Genomic DNA, 19,078 nt, shown 5'->3' with positions numbered 1-19,078 from the left:
AGCAACAACTTTCTATTAAATCGAAAAAGAAAATAATCGTATTAATTTAATTATAACAATACCTCACATTATCTCATTTTTCTGACATCTTCTGGACATACTAGAGACCAAAAGGATAGTCTTTCTAAAACATATTATATATTTTATTGCCTAATTTAAAAAATAAAATGAACACTGAATTTAACCTTTCTAATGACTTACTATAATCCGAACTAAAATAAGGTATGAAGTAATGACCCTTCAAATTAAACAGCAGTACACTTCCTTTTCATTGCTTTTCTATCTTTTCTTTTGCATCAGGGTAGTAAAACAGAGCTACTACGTTTTTTCCAACAGCTCCTTCTTGATTTCTATTTTCTTGTTTTTAATCTACTAGTGAGGCTAAGAAGTTATATAATCAGGCTTGTTAGAACCATGAGATTGAATAAATACCAGGTCATATTATATCCAAGATTCTATACTTATATCCATCACCAAACTGCTCCTCTCACTCAAATTTTTTAGAAATTGAATGATTAAAAAGATTTCCCCAAATTCACTAATATTTTTCCATTCATGATTGATAATACTTTCTTTAAAACTCAAGTTTAATAAGCAAGCACTTTCTGATTTTGATATACAGAGAAGTTAATAGATTAAAATTTTATTCTATAAATTAAGTCACTAATATTGTTATGTAATAATCACACAAATCATATACTAAATTAGAAAAACTACTAAAAAACATACCCATTTCCTCTTCTATCTCTGAAGATACTACTTCTGGTTCAGTACCTTCTGTGTCATCTTCCTTTTTTTGCACTTCTAAATCACCAGTTAAGTCAGCTGAAATGTTTGATGGCTTGGAAAAAATGAAAATAATATCATCTTCATTTTCAATGTCATCTGGCAATGGAGAAGCCTCATACTCCAAAGTGGTTTGGGGTGATTTGGTAGAAATATTGCTGTTCTCTTTAGTCACTTCTAATTTCTCTTTGTTTTCCATGGGTGAACTCTGTGTTAATTCAACGGCCTCTTCATGTTCCTCTCTTTGGCCACTAGGGACCAAAGGTGAAGTCTTATTTTTGCTCTTCAGCCATACATTCTCTGAATGAACTCCACATTTATGCAAAGGTGAGGGTACAAATAATTTTGTTTTACTGTCTTCGGTAACCTTTTAAATTAAAAAAAAAAGTTTTAAAAGGGGTTAAATTTTCAAGTAAAAATGATCAAGCTTAATACTAGATAAAACTGTTTGATGGTTATGGTTATTTGGGTACCTGTAGTGTGGTGCTTTCCCCAAAGTAGCCCTTTTCAGTAAAGGGTTATATGCGGAACTGTTCCTACCTTTGTGCCCTCTCAAAATTTACCTGCTTTGAATCTACTCTCCCAAGGGACAAAGATGTATTTGAAGTTAAGGACCTCCAAAGAAGCAATAACTTACAAACCCAAAAGAGTAATTTTAATATTGGAATCTTTTTGGATTGATAGGCTTTTATACATTGTACTCTTCAAATCAAAGGAAACTACCTACTGAAGAGGTTAGAAACGATAGGCCTATAATTTAGAAATACAAATATTGAAAGAGTTGTGGAGAGAATTACTCATTCTACAGTATCAAGGTAAACTAATAATTTCCTGGGTATAAAGACAGAAGATACATAGTAGTCTGCAAGGAACTCTATTTCTAGCAACTGCTGGGTTTTTTTTTGAGGAGAAAGGGGGGTTGGGAAAAATTTAAGAGCGTTAATAGGTACTTTTAAAAACTGTATTCTACAAGAAACAGAATAATTTCTGCACAATCGAAATTAATGCATCAAGGATAAGAAGAGAAGTTGCTGTGTAAGAATAAGGATTTGGTATCCATGATAATATCAATAAGAGAAAAAAGAGAGAAGAAAACCAAAAGCCTTTCTCCAATTTTTACAGATCAAAAAATAAGAGGTTACAAATAAACAATTCTTAAAAAAAAGTGCAAGCTATGAATAATCATAGAGCTTTGGGTCACTAATAAGAGACATTAAAATTAAAACAATCCTCAAAACCCTACAAACTGGCAGAAAAAGCAAAAGATGGAGAAAGTCAATGTTGGAGGTGCTGTGGGAAAGTAGTAACACTAGTACACTGTTGGTTGTGTTGTGAATCAGTTGTGAATATCATTTGGAATTATGAAAATAAGGTCCATAACTTTTAACCCAGATATTCTAATACTAGGTTTATATCACAAGGAGGTCATTGGTAAGAAGAGAGCTCCCATGTACATCAAATTATATAGCAGCAAAGAAGTGGATACAAAGTGCATGCCCATCAACTGCGGAATGCCTAAACAGATTGTGGTACATAAACCAAGTGTACTATAAGAAATAACAAACATGATGAATATGCAGAGGATGGAAAATCTACATCAAGTGATGCAGAGTGAAGCAAGCAGAGCCAATAAATAATGTAAACAATGGCTACAATGATACAATGCACAAAAAGTGAATGTTGCAAAATTATAAAGAACAAGTATGGCTCAAAAGAAGAGACAGAAAAAGGCACTCTGAACTCATCACAAAGGTAGGGAGGTCCATGAGTGTGGTATATTGCCAGCTGTTTTCAAACTTTTTGTCATATTGGTTGGTTATGCTGATTTTTCATTCTTTAAAAAATATTTATTAAATTTTTAAAAATATTATTTGTTACACAGGATAGCTCTGAGAAGGGTGGGAGGGGAGGAACACCAATAATGACATTAATAAAATTTATTTAAAAAAACAACTACTACTATTGAGGGGCAGTTTTACTGAGAGGTAGTTTAACAGATAGAAAGCTAGACACTGACACATTCTGACTATATGACCTTGGGTTCACTTAGCCCCTCAGTAGTTTCTTTAGGCAATTCTCTCAGATTAGTGGCAGGGAAGATGTGACCAGATTTGGTAGACACAGTTTTCTCATCTGGGAATTCCCTATGCCAAATCACAAGCCTAATTTCCATTTAAATAAATTACCATGTGAAAATACGTGATTAACATGAAATTCATATCAATTCTTTTCTCTGCTTATATAAAGATGGTTCAAATGCAAAACCATTCATCTTTTCTTTCCAGTAGTATAGCCCAGAAACCAAGTCCCATTCCTAATTTACTGAGAGTAACTGCATAGGCCATAAATTAGCTTCCTAAGGAAAAAAGTATAAGGACTAGATGGATTTATAAGTGAATTCTACCAAACATTTAAAGATCAACTAATATCAATATTAAATAAATTATTCAGAATAACAGGCAAAGAGTACTACCAAACTCCTCTTATGAAACAAATATGGTACTAATACCTAAACCAGGAAGAGCAAAAACAGAGAAAGCAAATTATAGACTAATTTCATTAATGAATGTTACTGCAAAAATACTGAATAAAATACTAGCTAGGAGACTACACTGTATCACAAAGATTATACATTGTGACCAAGTGGGATTTATAACAGGAATACAGGGCTAGTTCAATATAAGGAAAACCAGTAACACAAATGATTTTGTCAATAAGAGAAGCAACAAAAAATCATATGATTATATCAATAGATGGAGAAAAGGCTTTTGACCAAATACAATAATCATTCCTATTTAAAACACTTGAAAGCATAGGGATAAATCGATTTTTCCTCAAAATGATAAGAAGCATCTACCTAAAACCATCAGCAAACATATTTGTAATGAGGAAAAGTGAGAAGCCTTCCCATTAAGATCAGGAGTGAAATAAAGATTTCCATTATCACCAATATTATTCAATATTGTACTAGAAACACAAGTGATGACAGTAAGTGAAGAAAATATTTTTGAGTGTATCTGGAATTCAAAAGTAAACTTATTTTGTTATATATACTATATGAAAAGGTAACCTTTAATTTATAGACATACAGTATTAATAGCCTGGTACTACTGAAAAGCAAGATTTTGTCTCATGACAAAATTAATTTAACTCTTTATTTTCCTCTTAGTCATTATTGTTAAGAAAATAAAATAATCAGGGGAAAGGAAGTCATGTTCTAATACTACCTAGCTTCTATGGATTTAAGCTGTAAAATTATAACAATCAGTTAACTTTTCTGAGCATCAGTTTCCTCATCTATAGTCATAATAATATTTTGATTAAACTATTTATAGAGTTATGAGGAAAACACTACATAAAATACAAATAAACATAAAACATTAATTATCAACACCAAACTTACTGCAGTATTCCATTTTGTTGTTACATCTTCTTCCATGAAGGAGATCCTAGTTTCTTTTGCACGTGGGGGAGGGGTAATAGATCTTCCGGGTGACCCAGAAGGAGATGCTAAAGGTGTCGTTCGAAGACTCGACCTTAGGATGGAATGAGGAGTAAACCCAGGAAATCCAGCAGCAGAAATAGATGTGGCCAAAGCTTTAGCTCTCTATAAAAAAGAAATGAATGGAACTTCACTATTAAAATTCATTAAAAAAACTGATTTCCATAAATGAAGTTGAAATGCACTTAATGCAAGTCACTTAACCCCAACTGCCCTGCCTTCCCCGCTCCAAAAATTTAAAAAAAAAAGAAGAAAGAAATGTTTGAATGAACCAACAATGGAATTTTAAAATATTCATAAATGTAGCTAGCAGCCAGGAAGCAGGATTTTTTGCCTTTCTTTCCTTGGGCCTTCAAGATGTAGCATTAAATATGTAGTATTTCTACTTACCTTCACCACAAGAGGGGTTTCAAGCAAATTTAATTCAGATGCTCTTGTAATGTTCTCAGATAACCCTGTTAGCTGTGATGTTGATGGCAATGAATTAGATGTTATGTATAACATAGCTCTTGCTGGACTAAGCTGATTATATTCCAAATTAGAAGAGGGCTGAGGAATAGGACGAACAACCAAATCCAATAGTCTATACAAACAAGAAGAGGTATAAAATGAAAACTCAAGTTATTTAGTTTGTTAATAATTTTGTTTTTTAAATTATAAAATACTAATACAACTGCTTAAATTACATGTAAACAAATATAATTTTGATGTATGAAATGCCATAACAGTAGTTACTTCTTCCAAATTCCCATCACCATTCTCAATCCATTCATTCTTATTCAGCTTATCTTGTTTATGTAATGCATTAATGTATACTCTGTTCTTCTAGTCCAGCCTTTTCCACTTTGCATTATTACATAACTAGCTTTCTTATTTTCCTCATATTCAGTATTCATTGAACTAAAATTTTATTCCTTGTACTATAATTTAATTAACTAATCATTTATGGGTGACCATTTAGGTTTCTTTCTTCCTAGTCTTTTCCTCAAAAAGAAAGGAAGTTGTTGTAAAATCTCAGAAGGGTAGTTTTCTTTTCTTTTTTGGGGTAGCACTCTCTAGGTATTTTCCCTACAATGGAATTATACAAGATCGCTTTCCAAAAAGATGTTATCATACCAGATCTTAATTCCACCATCAATTAATGATTGAATTTATTACTATACTAACCTGATAATTTCAACTGCTTTTAATTATTTCCCTCTATTTGAGAGCTAGCAACTAGTACCTCAGAGTTGCTTTAATCTGCAACTTTAATCAATTCCTTTGATTACTGAGGTCAAACATCTTAAAAAGCATTATTAATTTTACTCTTGAAAACTTCATATCTGCTTGCTGATCAAGTATATCTCTTAATCTTTATTTATTAAACACTAATTTTCATGTGTATTTGGCAGGATATAAGACATTGCTATTGCTTTCCTTTAGTCCATTAATCTACTTCTCTGGACAAGTTTCAGATTGTTGGGAAGATAATGTTTATTAAAGTAATTTATGAAAGTATCAACTGTCTTCCTCAGCAGATTTCTCATTCTGATTCATAATATTTTTGTCCTTTTAATTCAACATACAAACATAAATATCATTATGATTTTAATACATTTTGTGAAGAAAATCTTCAGTAATTTGATTGATACAGAATTAGATATGTAAATTAAATTTAGAATCATCATATTTTTTTTACTATACTAATCTTGATTATGTCTTGCATTAAAGAAGGTGAAATGGCATATGGCATCTTTCAGGCAAATATCTGTCTGAAACAAAGAGATATGTTATAAACAACTATTTTGAAAAAGGCTGGAAATTCCCTTCTCATTTTGATCAAGGATATCCTTGATATACACACAGAACACTCACATAAAGAGATAAAGTTAAAAGATGGATCAGTTACAATCTTGTTTGTGGGTTATTAATATGGTCTGTTATTTTTTTCTGGGATTTATAAGAATTTATCAGTGTTTTCAAGATTTTTCCCAGCCTCAGGAATTTTCTCAGAAGAAAAAGAAATTACACTTAATTAAATGATGAGGGAGACTGTTTATAGAAAAACCTCAAACTACTAGAATATTCTAGTCTTATCTAAGTTCTAGACCATTATTTCTTAAAAAAAAAAATTAGGAAGTTTACTTGCTACCTGCTTCCTAAACACTACTAAATAGCATGTCATTAAAAAAAAGTTTAGATGAAAAAAAATGACAATAAAATCAGAAGCAGTGTCACTTTGTTGAAAGGCAACTATGACAGTAATGAAAGGAATCTTACATCCCCTTTTACCATAAAAATATTTTTAGGAGGTCATTTGGGAAGCAAAATAAATTATAAAGCATTTATTGACTAGAAGATGAGAAAGTCTAAACTTCTTAACAATGACTAACATCATTAAGTTATTCAAAATTGTTATACGCATAATTTACATTTAAAATATCAAAGAGTTTAAAACAAGATACACTAGGAAAGGAGGAAATATAAGAAATATAGCAAAGAAAACTTTTTAAAAATAAAGCATAATCTATCATCAACTAAAATTATCCAAGAATCCTAAAAATTAGATTTTCCCTCACTTCCCACACTTAACAAAGTACACGAATTACATATAACTATTAGACTATATCTCATCAAAAATTATGTTGATATTCCAGAAAATATCTGATGGGTTGTTTTGAAATGAAACTGATGAATTATTACAAATATGAGAAGCAGCATATCAAAATGTAGTATTATATAGACCCCAAATAGCATTTTATCACCCTGTTTTCTGAGATTATTGATTATATCACCTCTATACAAGATACTACCCCCACCTGTGATATAAACAGTTTAACATTTATGCTGAAAAATACATATTTATTTTACTCTTCATGGATTAAAAATTACAGGATCATAGATTTAGACATGCTCCATCTAAACTTTTCAATTTACAAATGAGGAAACTGAAGCCCAGAGAGGTTAGCTAACTTGCCCAAGGTTACACAGGTAAATAAGAAAGGATTTGAAACAAGAAATCCACTGTCTGTTCCATTGTGTAAAAATTATACTGACAGAAAAATTCAAATGGATGACAATTTAAAAAATTGTAATTAAAAAAACAGAAAGAAAAAACTAGCAAGATTTAATTGAATATTGACGACTGATCCCTATAATTATATATTCCCAAATACTTTCTATTTGGAAGGCAAAGGATAGCAATAATACTTTATATTTCTTTGGCTGCCAAAATGGCTCATCTAAGGAAGCATTATATGCTTAATATCCAGTGATAAAGTATTAATAATTCCCTTTTCTCTAGACTTTGTCATTGTCCTTTTTCAAATGGCATTTGAACAAGTATCTTTTCAACATAAGGAGAGCTGACCCAATATATATCCAAGTTACAGCCAAAAAAATAGCATACACTTGTTGACAGCCACAAAAAAAGTGACTTCTCCAAAGAAGCATTTTGAAAGACTTCTATAGAAACTATGCCAGTGGAATTATGAGCTCCCTAAGAGTTACACATCAGATTTCTCCCATTTTCAATTTTGCACCCAATTTTCTTCCTCTTCCCTCCCCCCAAAAACCTAAAATGTGTAAAAATAAGTCGAGTTATTCTGGTACATCAAAAAATATTTGGCAAAATATTTTTCATTTTCTCGAAACTCTATGCATGATAAGTGTTGAAATTATTTTGAGATCTATACAGATATGAGAGATCACAGAATCAAAGTATTACATATGGAAGGGTACATTAGTGACTATGTAGCTTAATTCATAACCGAACAAGAATTCAATAGTCCTAGTAAATGGTCAAGTAGTTTTCTGCTTAAAAGTCCTTCAATAAAGGAAAACCCATTATTTCTTAGGAAGTCCATTCTACTTTTGGGCAGTCTAATGGTCTGAATGATTTTCCTTAAATCAAACCTGTATTTATTTGCCTCTTTGCAGCTTCTTCTTTGTACTTCTATACTTATTTGTTTAAGCAGGACAAATCTAATCCTTCTTCCAGGTTAAGAGTCCTTTAACTTGAAATTAAGTTTCTCCATATCCCCTACCCAAGTCTTCTTCAGTCAAAACATCTCAGTTCCTTTCACTAAGGGCTTCTTAACCTGGGGTCAGTGTGCAATTTTGGAAAAAGTATTTTGATAATTTAACTTCAATATAACTGGTTCCCTTTATAATCTATGTTATTTTATGCATTCAAAAACTATCATGTTTTAAATTTAAACAAACTTTATTCTGAGACAGGGTCCAAAGGCTGACAACCAGATTGTGAAAGGGATCCACGACACAAAAAAGTTAAGAACTCCTGCTTTAATCAATCCTGATGGCTTGGAGCTCTATGAATGCAGTGTTATTATTCTTTGTTGTTTTGCTATCTGGAACAAGTCTTCTTTCAACAATCAATTCAATAAACATCTGGAAATTATTCTTAATGAAGACTGAAAAATGGTACAGTAGCCAATTCTCATGTAGTGAGGTCCAATGTGAATTTAGTGGATAAAAAACATTAATAAATTAAATTACCAGGAATATTATAAAAACTCTCATTTCAACACTGGCCAACAAGTTAGTTTTTCAATACTTGTATAACATGCTTTTAACAGCCCTTATTATATCTTGTCCAATGACTAGTTTTACTGAGTGATGGAAATAATATTCTCTTCCCTCAGTGTAATTCTAACTTTAAAAAAATACATATTAAACAAAAATAGCTTCCCGACACTGGCAGTAAACACAAGAATATCACAAAAGTCTTTGTGTCATTTTTAAGCATAACAGCTCAAGAGTTATTTTCATCTTATCTATGGGGCAAGATTTCACTTTTTTAGATTCATAAAACAGTTTACAGATGACAAAAATATCACCAAAATGTCAAAAGAAAACTGTTCAAGGGGTAGTTTGCAGAAGGCTTCATTACTTCAACTAATATCATGGTGCTATTTTGTGAATACAGCAAAAATTGTAAATTATAATTTTGAGAAGCCTTTGACTAAATATAATTTACTCAATGAAATTGATTCCTAACAAAATAAATAACTATGTAATTTAAGTCTTATAGAATCTAAAAGGAAAAACATTATTTTTGATAGGAGAGAGCACATTATAAAGCAGTCATTAGCTAAACTATTTGGCAATAGATTGAAGAAAATAAGCGTAAAATAAAACAGCAGCATCACAGGCTGACCATAAATACATATAAGATAAACAAGACACAGAAGCAATAGAACACAACTTTCTAGTAACAGACTACTGAATAGAAGACTCCTTATTCAATAGAACTAATGGGGGAAAACTGAAGAATTTGAGGAAAAACTGGTTAGAATCAGTGCCACAATAAGATATGAATGTGGAGGTGACTTAAGGCCCTATGATATAAAAATCTGAGTGGAAGGAGGATCCTTTCAAAACTATGGCCACAGGCAAAATTGAAAAGGTCAGCTAAGGTTCATTGCCTTCTTCACTTCCCCTTCTATATCACAGTAGGGGAATATCTGAACCCCTGGATATGTGCCCTCAGGGGAGTAGTTCAATAAATTTAGGACACTACAGTGAGGTAGGGCACCTGGGGGTGCAAGGATAGAGTGTGGGCCTGAAGTCAGCAAGACCCATCTTCTTGAGTTCAAATCTGACCTCAGACACTTACTAGCTGTGTGACCCTAGGCAAGTCACTTAAACCTGTCTGTCTCAGTTTCTTATCTGTAAAATAAAAAGGAGAAGGAAATGGCAAAGCATTATTGTATGTTTGTCAAGAAAACCCCAAATGAGGTCACAAAGAGTCAAACATGAGTGAAACCATGAAAAACAACAGTGAGGCAGGTAATAAGAAAGATTTACTATAAGTATAAAGAGAGCTTTGGCACAAAAGGTACCTCTAAAAAGAAGATGGTTGATGGCCTACTGTTACATTGGGAAGGGAGTGGTGGTAAGAAGACACACAGCTGGAGTGGCTAGGTGGCCCAGTGAGTAAGAGCGCTGGGCCGGGCCCGGAGTCGGGAGGACCTGGGATTGGTTCCGGCCTCAGATACTTAACACCCACACACACACACAAAAAACTGGCTGTGTAACCTTGGGCAAGTTACTTAACCCCAGTTGCTTTAAAAAAAAAAAAAAAGAGCCAATAAGCAGCATTCAACAGCTGAGCACCATCAAGAAATGTAAACTAAAGAACACATATCATTTGGGGAAAATTATCAGTGCTCAAGGTAACTATAAAACAATAAGGTATAGACAAAGTTTCAACTTGCACTGGTAAGAGGGAATTTCCTCTTCCCACTTGGAAGGAAATTGATCAATCTGAAATTTCCTATACCAATGAAATCACAAGTTCAATTCCTGTCCCTATCCACAAAAAAAAAAAAAAAAAGTGATCTAAGGACATGAACAGTCATCCGAAGAGATGGAAAATGGATAAACTATCAAAAATGCTACAATTCACTAATAATATATGCAAATAAAAACCCACTGAGGTGTGACATACCTAAATCAAAATGGCAGAATGACAAATGTTAAAAAACAGTTAATATTGGATTTAAGACTAGAACACTGGAAAATGTTGTTATACAAGTCACTCAAGTGTTCATACTTAGCAATCCAATGAGTTTGCATTTATGTCAATTTATGTCAATGAGGATGGAGACTGAAAAGCTTATATACCAAAATGAAGGGGCAGGGTAAAGTAGTAAAAAGTAGCTTTAGAAACAGGAATTCCTACTTTCAAATCCTGCTTCAAACAGTATTTGTACGACCACTGAATAATTCATTTTAATCTCTTCTGTGTTCTAGACAACTCTAAGAATGTCAAGTTACAGGAGTTGATGTTCTATACTGGATGTATTTTCCGTGAGTGAAATCACAGATCAAGGTCAAGAAACAAAAAAAACAAAAAATATTCTTAGCAGCCCTTTTGAAAGAAAGAAAAGTAGACCTCTTTCAATTGGACAAACTGAAACATATGAATAATGGAATATAATTGTGTTTTGAGAAATATGGAAAATTAGGGGAAACATGGGGAAATCATATATAAACCATAGGATCAATTTCAGAAGCTTTAGTATGCAGGGAGGGATCTCCCAGTAGATTTCAACTCACCCAGCTGATTGTCAAAGTAGATGTAGTCTCTAACTCTTTAAAAATTCAGTTTAAGTCAATCAGTCAATAAACATTTATTAAGTGCCTACTATGTGCCATTTATATCTTATTGTAGCACTGATCAAAATCAGTTTTTCATCAATACTAAGCACTGTGGATATAAAAGCTTCTATTGTGTAAATTACTAGTTTTTGTTGGAATAATCTTGGGAGTCTTTATGAATGTTCTCAGGATTTGATAATATTCTCTGCTTAAAAGGCTATGGTTAGGCATTTCAAAACATGCTATTTTCGCATTTTAATCTACTGGTATTGTATTCTCCAAATAGTGGAGAGCTACTGTTCTACCTTTCTCATTCATTAATGGTGGTAGGAGATAGGAAAGTCTGTACTTACATATACAGTATTTAATACTGTATTATTGTTAATATTTTTTGCTTTTTGGAGGGGGGGGAAGGCAGGGCAATTGGAGTTAAGTGACTTGCCTAAGGTCACATGGCTAGTAAGTGTTAAGTGTCTGAGGCTGGTTTTGGACTCAGGTCCTCCTGACTCTGGGCTGGTGCTCTATTCACTGAGCCACCTAGCCACCCCTTTAATATTGTATTATTTTGTTATCAATTTTGTAAATTATGTAATATTTATCATGCCACAAAGTGCTTATTAGTGCTACAAAAGGCAGGAGTTGGAAAATGTTTGCTTATAATGATGAGAAAGCTATTAATTTTCCTTTTTGAAGTTTGACACACCCCTGTATGTGCTTTTGAGTATGTTTAGGATGTTTTTTTCCCCTGATTTCTACTTCAATTTTATAAGTAGAAAATGACCAGAACTCACTTTTCCATCAACACAGCGTTTTCATTAAAAAAAAAAAAAAGAAATTCTTATACACAAAAATTATATGTTAACTTGCATCGTGTAAAGAAGAACCATTTTAAGTAGTGTGTTGTTCTTTGGGTAATTAGTAGAAAACACCCCCTACAACCATTCTCTGTCACTTGAAACTAGGAAAAGAAAAGTATATGCTGAATTCTTCCATACACTTCACATTTAAAGGAATACATCCTTTAAAAGATGAACATTTTCCAGAAAAGCTAGAAGTAATCAGAAGTATAAAAAAGATGAAAATGAAGCAGATCTTAGTGATCTACATGATATCAAATGAATGTATTATCTCTTTAATAAAGTTTAATTTTTTTTAAAAAAGCTCATAGTATAACTCAAAATATTTAAAAATAGCAAAAAACTATTAATGAGAGTTGCCCAACAATGGTGATTGCAATTTTGGGGAAAAAAAAATTATAACCATTCTCAACTTGGGTCTTTAGGCAAATGAAACTTAAAAATAAGTCACATAGGGACGGCCAGGTAGCACAGCGAGTAAGAGCACCGGCTCCAGTGTTGAGAAGACCTGGAGATCGAATCCCGGGCTCAGACACTCAGCACCCACCCAGAAACACCTGGCCGTGTAACCTTGAGCAAGTTACTTAACCCCAATTGCTTAGGGGCAGCCAGGTGGCTCAGTGAGTAAGAGCGCCGGCTCCAGTGTTGGGATGACCTGGATCAAATCCCGGCCTCGGATACTCAGCACCACACCCAGAAATAACTGGCCGTGTAACCTTGAGCAAGTTACTTAACCCCTATTGCTTTAAAAAAAAAAAAGTTCACATAAAATGGGGACTTTTAATTTGGCAGTGGTCTGACAAAGACTTTTGAGTGAAAAAAGTCTGGAACCCAAAATAAAAGAGTGAAGCAACTCAGAATTGGTTCACAATACACATCTATAGAAAACCTGATTGTTGCCAAATGGAAGCAAGTAACTGTAGATGTGAAAAGGTGGTTTAAAAAAAATTGGTTCTATTGATGGGAAAATAAATGGATGCCAATAATAATACAAATGACTTCCACTTATAAAATTACCTTCTTATGAAGCTCATTAAAGGGAAACAACTTAACTAAACCTAAAAAAAGAAAAAATAAAATCAATCTTTGAAAGTTTGGCAGTAAATATGCACATTTAAGTGCATTCTATAAAAAGGAATACTTCAATATACATTATTCAATTTATCCTATATATTCAAAGTTCAAATAAATTATTTATAAAAATACTGAATTTGTTTTTCAGAAGAATGAATGCATTACAAATTTAGATCACAAAGTCTTTAGAAAATTCTTGAAAATGGAAACAGAATCACAAAGATATTTTTGAGGCCTTGGGAAACAATCAGCAGAAAATGATAATTCTGACAGGTTTAACACAGAAGTTTGTCTCCTGCGCTGCTGAGGAGAGGTGATATATGATCTACCACTGTTCACAGAACAATAAAATAAGATCTTCACAGGTACAAATTTACAGAATCATAAGATCTTTAATACTGAAAAATCCAAAGATGAAGAAACATTCCCTTTACTACCCACCTAACAAGTGGTCATCCAATTATCTGCTTAAAGCCTTCAGAGATAGAGGGAAGAAACACAACTTCTTGAAATGTCCTTGTTCAACCTGCTTACTGAATGCTCAAAATTCTTTGAAGAAAACCAAAGTTCTTTTCCACATGAAAATCCTTAAAAGTACAGGTATGTTTCTAACTAAGTCACTTCTCCAGAATAAATATTCATAATCAGTCCTCACATGACATCGGCTGCTCACCAATCTGGCCACTCTCCTCTAGATAAACTATAGCTTATTAATGCATGTTCCAAAATATCATACCCAGTACTGAACAAAACATTCCAAAAATGGTCTGGCAAGGGCAGAATACAACAGGACTATCACCAACATAGTCTTGTACTAACTACCCCGATCTTGTACTTATATACTAGTTTTTCAAGATCCTTTTTGATCTTTACTCTGTCATCTAATGTGTACTATCTCTCCTGGCTATGTGTCACTTATGTCAACACAGTACAGGATTAAGCGTAGTTAAATGGGGCACTCTAGGACAGGGATCCTTTCAAGCTGACAAAGAATGAGTAGAATAATCACTATGTAAAGTCAACCAATGAGTCCTTTTGATTTGCACTCTGTCATCCAATGTGTGTTATCTCTTCATTTGCAAATTTTATGTCACTAATTAAAATGTTCAATACCACAAGGCCCTGCTGAAAGCCCTCAGGTACTACAAGAAAGGATTCTACTCAATTTGACATGGAACCATTAATAACTCCTTTGCACAGGAGACCATTTTACATGTACTTAATTTATTTTTCCATCTTTCCCACAAAAATAGTATGAGACTGTCAAATGCTTTACTAAAGTATAACACATTCTCTTGATTTACCAGTTCAAAAATTCAACAGTAATGACGTAACAGCATGACATAATCTCAATGGTTGCTTCCTATTTCTAGCTGTTCTTTCTGCATGCCTTTATAATATACTGAAGAATTTTGCAAGGGTTTGAATTTAAGCATAGCGACCTGTATTTTACTGACTCCACTTGTTCCTTCTTTTTGAAAACTGCAACGTATCTCCTTTTTCAGTTCCTCAGCTACCTCTCTCATTCTCCATGAACTTTCTAAAGACAGTGACAATGGCTTAGCACTCACATTTATGAACTATTTCAATATACTGGGAAGTAGTTCATTTGGGGTTCCAAAGTGGAATAATGGTGGCATACTCCTTGCTCAGAAGTCTTAAGCAGGGGCTTAGGTGAGGATGTTATGAGGACTTTTTTCATGCATGAATATCAAACTAGATCAGTGGTGCCAAACAAACAGAAATGGTGGCCACTAAACCACAGATAAGGATTCCCGTGGGCTGTATATTAAAAATCATACCTTCATATATATCTTTTTTATTAACACATCAACGTATTAAAATTGGATGGGAACCATTTTAATTTAGTTCGGGTTGTACTCAGGAGTATGAACCACATATAGCCCATGACATTTTTGGATTAGATGACCCCTGAAATCCTCTCCAGTTCTCAACTTCAGTGACTCTATTAGGTGCTGTCTCCTTCCGTATCTTTCTCCTTACCAACTCCTTTTATCCTTTTCAATCCCTATGAGCAATTTTTGTCCTACTCTTTACAAAAGAAAGATCATTCTACTTGGGGGATATAATAGAAGCAATTCTACCTTTTCTCCACTGTCAATTATTGTTGTCTAAATGCCCTTTAGGAAAGATCTTTTTCCTTTGTACAGCTTTAAAATAAAAACCTAATCTACCATTTTGTTTTCTTGTCAGTCTTAACTGACAACATACATGAGGCATTATATTATATGCTGGGTCATATTCAAAGAATGTGGACTATTTCAGTTAGCGTCTGTATAATACCAAATTGTTTTTAAGAAAGGTTGGACCAATTCACATCTCAACTAACAGCTTCTCCAACACTTTTGAGTATTTCCAGCTTTTCTCATCTTTTCCACTTTTGGGGGCAGGGAAAGACATGAAACTTCAAAACGGTTTTTAATATTATTTATGTTTATTATTAGTGATTGAGAACATTATTTATATGGCCAAATTTGTATTCATTCTTTTGAAAACAGTTTGTTCATATCATTTAATAAATTGTGTAAGAAATAGTTCACCTATATATTTTTTCAACTGCTTATATACCATATGTAAACGATTTTTTAGTCATTATGTATACAGATTTTCCCCTACTTGATAAGCTTTTTATAAGCTGATACTGATTTTGTTTGTGCAAAAGCTTTAACTATGAAATTAAAACTGTCCAATTCTTTGCTTTTTGAGAAAAATTCTGTTAAACTCAAACATACAAAATCTGCTGCTTTCTTTCTGTTCTCTGCTCAATTTCCTCTACTATCCCTTCCAAAAGGATAAACAAAAATGTACTTTGAGCTTAGAAAATAATTACTTTTGCCAGGGCACAAAGAAAACATTATGCATTATATACATATCACCAAAGTGCTTTCCATTATTTTTCAGAAACAAGATTCTCAGTCCTTTGTTGTCCTCAGTTCTTGTTACTCCCTCGTGGCCAATGTCCCTGTAAAAAACCCTCTTTAATTTATTAGCACCAGAACAATACCACCTAACTTTACCCTCATTTTTCTAATCAAATCCTAATCAATTTCAATCCTGGGCCTTCTTCAAAATTCCAAAAACTTTCAAACAGTCTTCTTCATGATTCCACACCTCTTGTTCTTGCTACTGACAGAAGCGTGACTTTTTTTTTAACGTGAAAGCTTCAACCTTTCAAATTTAATGTAACAGTACAAATTCAACTTCTCAAAATTTTCTAAATTCACAACCTTCAAAATATAATTACTGTTACATATGAGAAAACTTGGAAATTCTGAGTCTATTGCACAGTCTGAGACAAACTATGTATTTCAATGAGAACCAATTCAACAAGGAGCAGGGACATGCTAATGATCAAAGTTCAAGAACAGGGAGCCAGTAAAACTACAAATTTAACAACCACTCCCAAAATAGAACAAATCTTTAAAATTCTGTATTTATAAAAATGGAAGCATATAACCCATAAACTACCAAATTCATATTAAATATTTCCTAGATGTTTAATGTGTAACATTCTAAATGTGAAAAAGAAAAAAAAGCAATTGTAAAATCAAATGACACTTATGCTGTTTAAAAGCTATTTAAAAGTATAAATCATTATATAATTTCCCTTTCGCATTCTGAATTATAAGTGTAAGCCTTACCTGGAAATTTTTTCTGATGCTTTTGTGATTGGTGTTCCAACAAACGCATTAGGCAATTCTGTATCTGGGAGAGAGTATACTACAGAAGAAGTTTCTTCAATTTTAGGGCTATATAAAAAAGAAAAACTTAACATATCAATCTTAAATTTGTGTAACATTAAATTTAAGAAATTAATCAATACACAAAATTTAAATTATCTTACTTAATATTTCTAGTTAAAGGAAAAATCTTAGTCCTACAATCTGTAAAGAATATAAAATATAATCATACTTCAAATGGATCTGTGATTCTGTTGGTATGGAGACTGTCCTTCCACCAAAGCAAATCAAAAGCCCTCTAAAACTTGTATTCTTCAAGAGTAATATGGTAGAAAAATTCATCAACCAGATCAAACCAATAATGAGCCTAACCAAATTTTAACACTAAGAAAATGACTATTAGGCACACGTTGAGCAGGGATTAATTCTTTCTTTGTATATGTATCCCCAGCACAGTGACTGGCACAAAACAGGGACTTAATACATAGTTGTTAAAATGTGCTAAACTTAAAATTATAAGACCTGGGATTCAAAACCTAGATTTGACACTTACTATCTATGTATGATGCTGGACAAGTCATTTAATTTAGGTCTCAAGTTTCCTCTTTTGTACAACAAAAGCATTAGACTAAATGATGGTTTTTAAGGTCCCTTTTGGCTCTATGAACATGACCATATTATTATCTAGCTCATTCCTGGACTCATATTCAAAGCTTTATTGGGCTCAGTAGGCTATGCACTGTTGGCATGGCCTTCAAAAATAAGTCACACTTCTGTGTCTTAATAAGACAAACAGACTAGCACTTTAGTGGAGGTATCACGTAATTACGGAGAGGCAAGAGAGATGATCGCATGTAGACTGGAGGACAAAGAACTAGCCTTGGAGCCAAAAGCTTAAGATTCCTGTCCTATTTCTGACACCTTGGCAGGGCCATTCATGGCAAGTCATGTTAGCTCTCATTGCACCATCTATGCAACTCTCTAAAACTATAAGTTGCAGGAAAGGTGTTAACCTATATTGGTGGAGTAAGTTTCTTCATCTTTCTGATTTTACAGGTATAATCCCAACTATAATTGTCCTTGTCTTATAATTATTTTTTAAAGTTAAAAAAAAACCCACTAAAATATTATTTTGGGATGATGGCTCTAGTTGTATTCTCCTATAATATTAAATTCTAAAATTCTGAACAGAAAGTTTTTCTGTAGCAATTATACTTACAAGAAGTCTTTCCTTGACAAATACACAAATTGCATAATTAAAGAAAGCATTAAAAATAGAAATATGCTTACCTATTGTAGGGAGAACTTTTCAATTCATTCCCAACCCAAACCTCTCCAATTTTTGATAATACATTATTGATGAAAGCTGCTCTTGTTAGTATGGTTCCTGCTGTAGTTTGTTTTGCAACCGTAGATAGTGGCTTGGGTCTAGAAACTGAAAAGAGGATTAAAAACTGAAAATTATCTAAGAAATAGCTTAGTCTAACCTCTAAATGAAGCATGAACTCTCCTTATCACACCTTGAAAATGGATAAAACACCTCTATCTTAACACCTCCCACATTTAGATGCACATCCAGAGGCCAAAGTTTTATTCCAAAAAGCAACAAAATTAGCTCCCTGAGAAAGAGACTTTATTTATTTTTTGTATTCTCAGCACACAGTAAATGTTTGTTTGTTAAATTGAAAAATGAAAGAGGAGCTCAGAAAACAGGAATCATAAAAAGAATAAAAGAATGAGAACATAGCTGAGGAAGTGGGAAGGAAATAAGCATTTATATAGCACCTACTATATCCCAACCACTATGCTAAGCAATTTACAAATAACTGTGGGTTAAACATGAAGGCTAAAACAGGCTAAAACTTGAAGTATGAGAAATCTTGATATTGGTTCAGCAAAACTTTGAATGGTGGTTATTTGTTAAAACAACAGTTTAATAAAATAAATTTGTCCATTTTAAAGATCTATTTTATACAAAAAATACTGGAGTAGATAAAGAAATTAACAGGGTTTATAGCCTAGTCAGAAGAATTTCTTTGCAGAAATGTTTT

The 19,078-nt window shown here is 32.9% G+C and overlaps 1 protein-coding gene across 4 annotated transcripts in view; it reads right to left on the bottom strand.

Moving 5' to 3' along the window:
• Positions 1 to 19,078, bottom strand: part of AHCTF1 (AT-hook containing transcription factor 1) — a 111,740-nt gene that overhangs the window by 19,319 nt on the left and 73,343 nt on the right. For all 4 annotated transcript variants that reach the window (XM_069069127.1, XM_069069125.1, XM_069069126.1 and 1 more), the window contains 5 exons: positions 18,318 to 18,462; positions 16,989 to 17,096; positions 4,679 to 4,871; positions 4,190 to 4,393; positions 730 to 1,153 (listed from right to left, as the gene is read on the bottom strand). In XM_069069127.1, coding sequence (XP_068925228.1) covers positions 730 to 1,153; positions 4,190 to 4,393; positions 4,679 to 4,871; positions 16,989 to 17,096; positions 18,318 to 18,462 — 1,074 coding nt within the window. The remainder of the gene's footprint in view (positions 1 to 729; positions 1,154 to 4,189; positions 4,394 to 4,678; positions 4,872 to 16,988; positions 17,097 to 18,317; positions 18,463 to 19,078) is intronic.

Source organism: Petaurus breviceps, unplaced genomic scaffold (genome assembly GCF_028583685.1).
Source record: "Petaurus breviceps papuanus isolate PSGF00001 unplaced genomic scaffold, PetGlider_PUasm1.0 90778, whole genome shotgun sequence".
Taxonomy (NCBI): Eukaryota; Metazoa; Chordata; class Mammalia; order Diprotodontia; family Petauridae; genus Petaurus; species Petaurus breviceps.
Note: the sequence above shows the minus strand (reverse complement) of the source record. Positions and strands in the feature narration are given on the sequence as shown.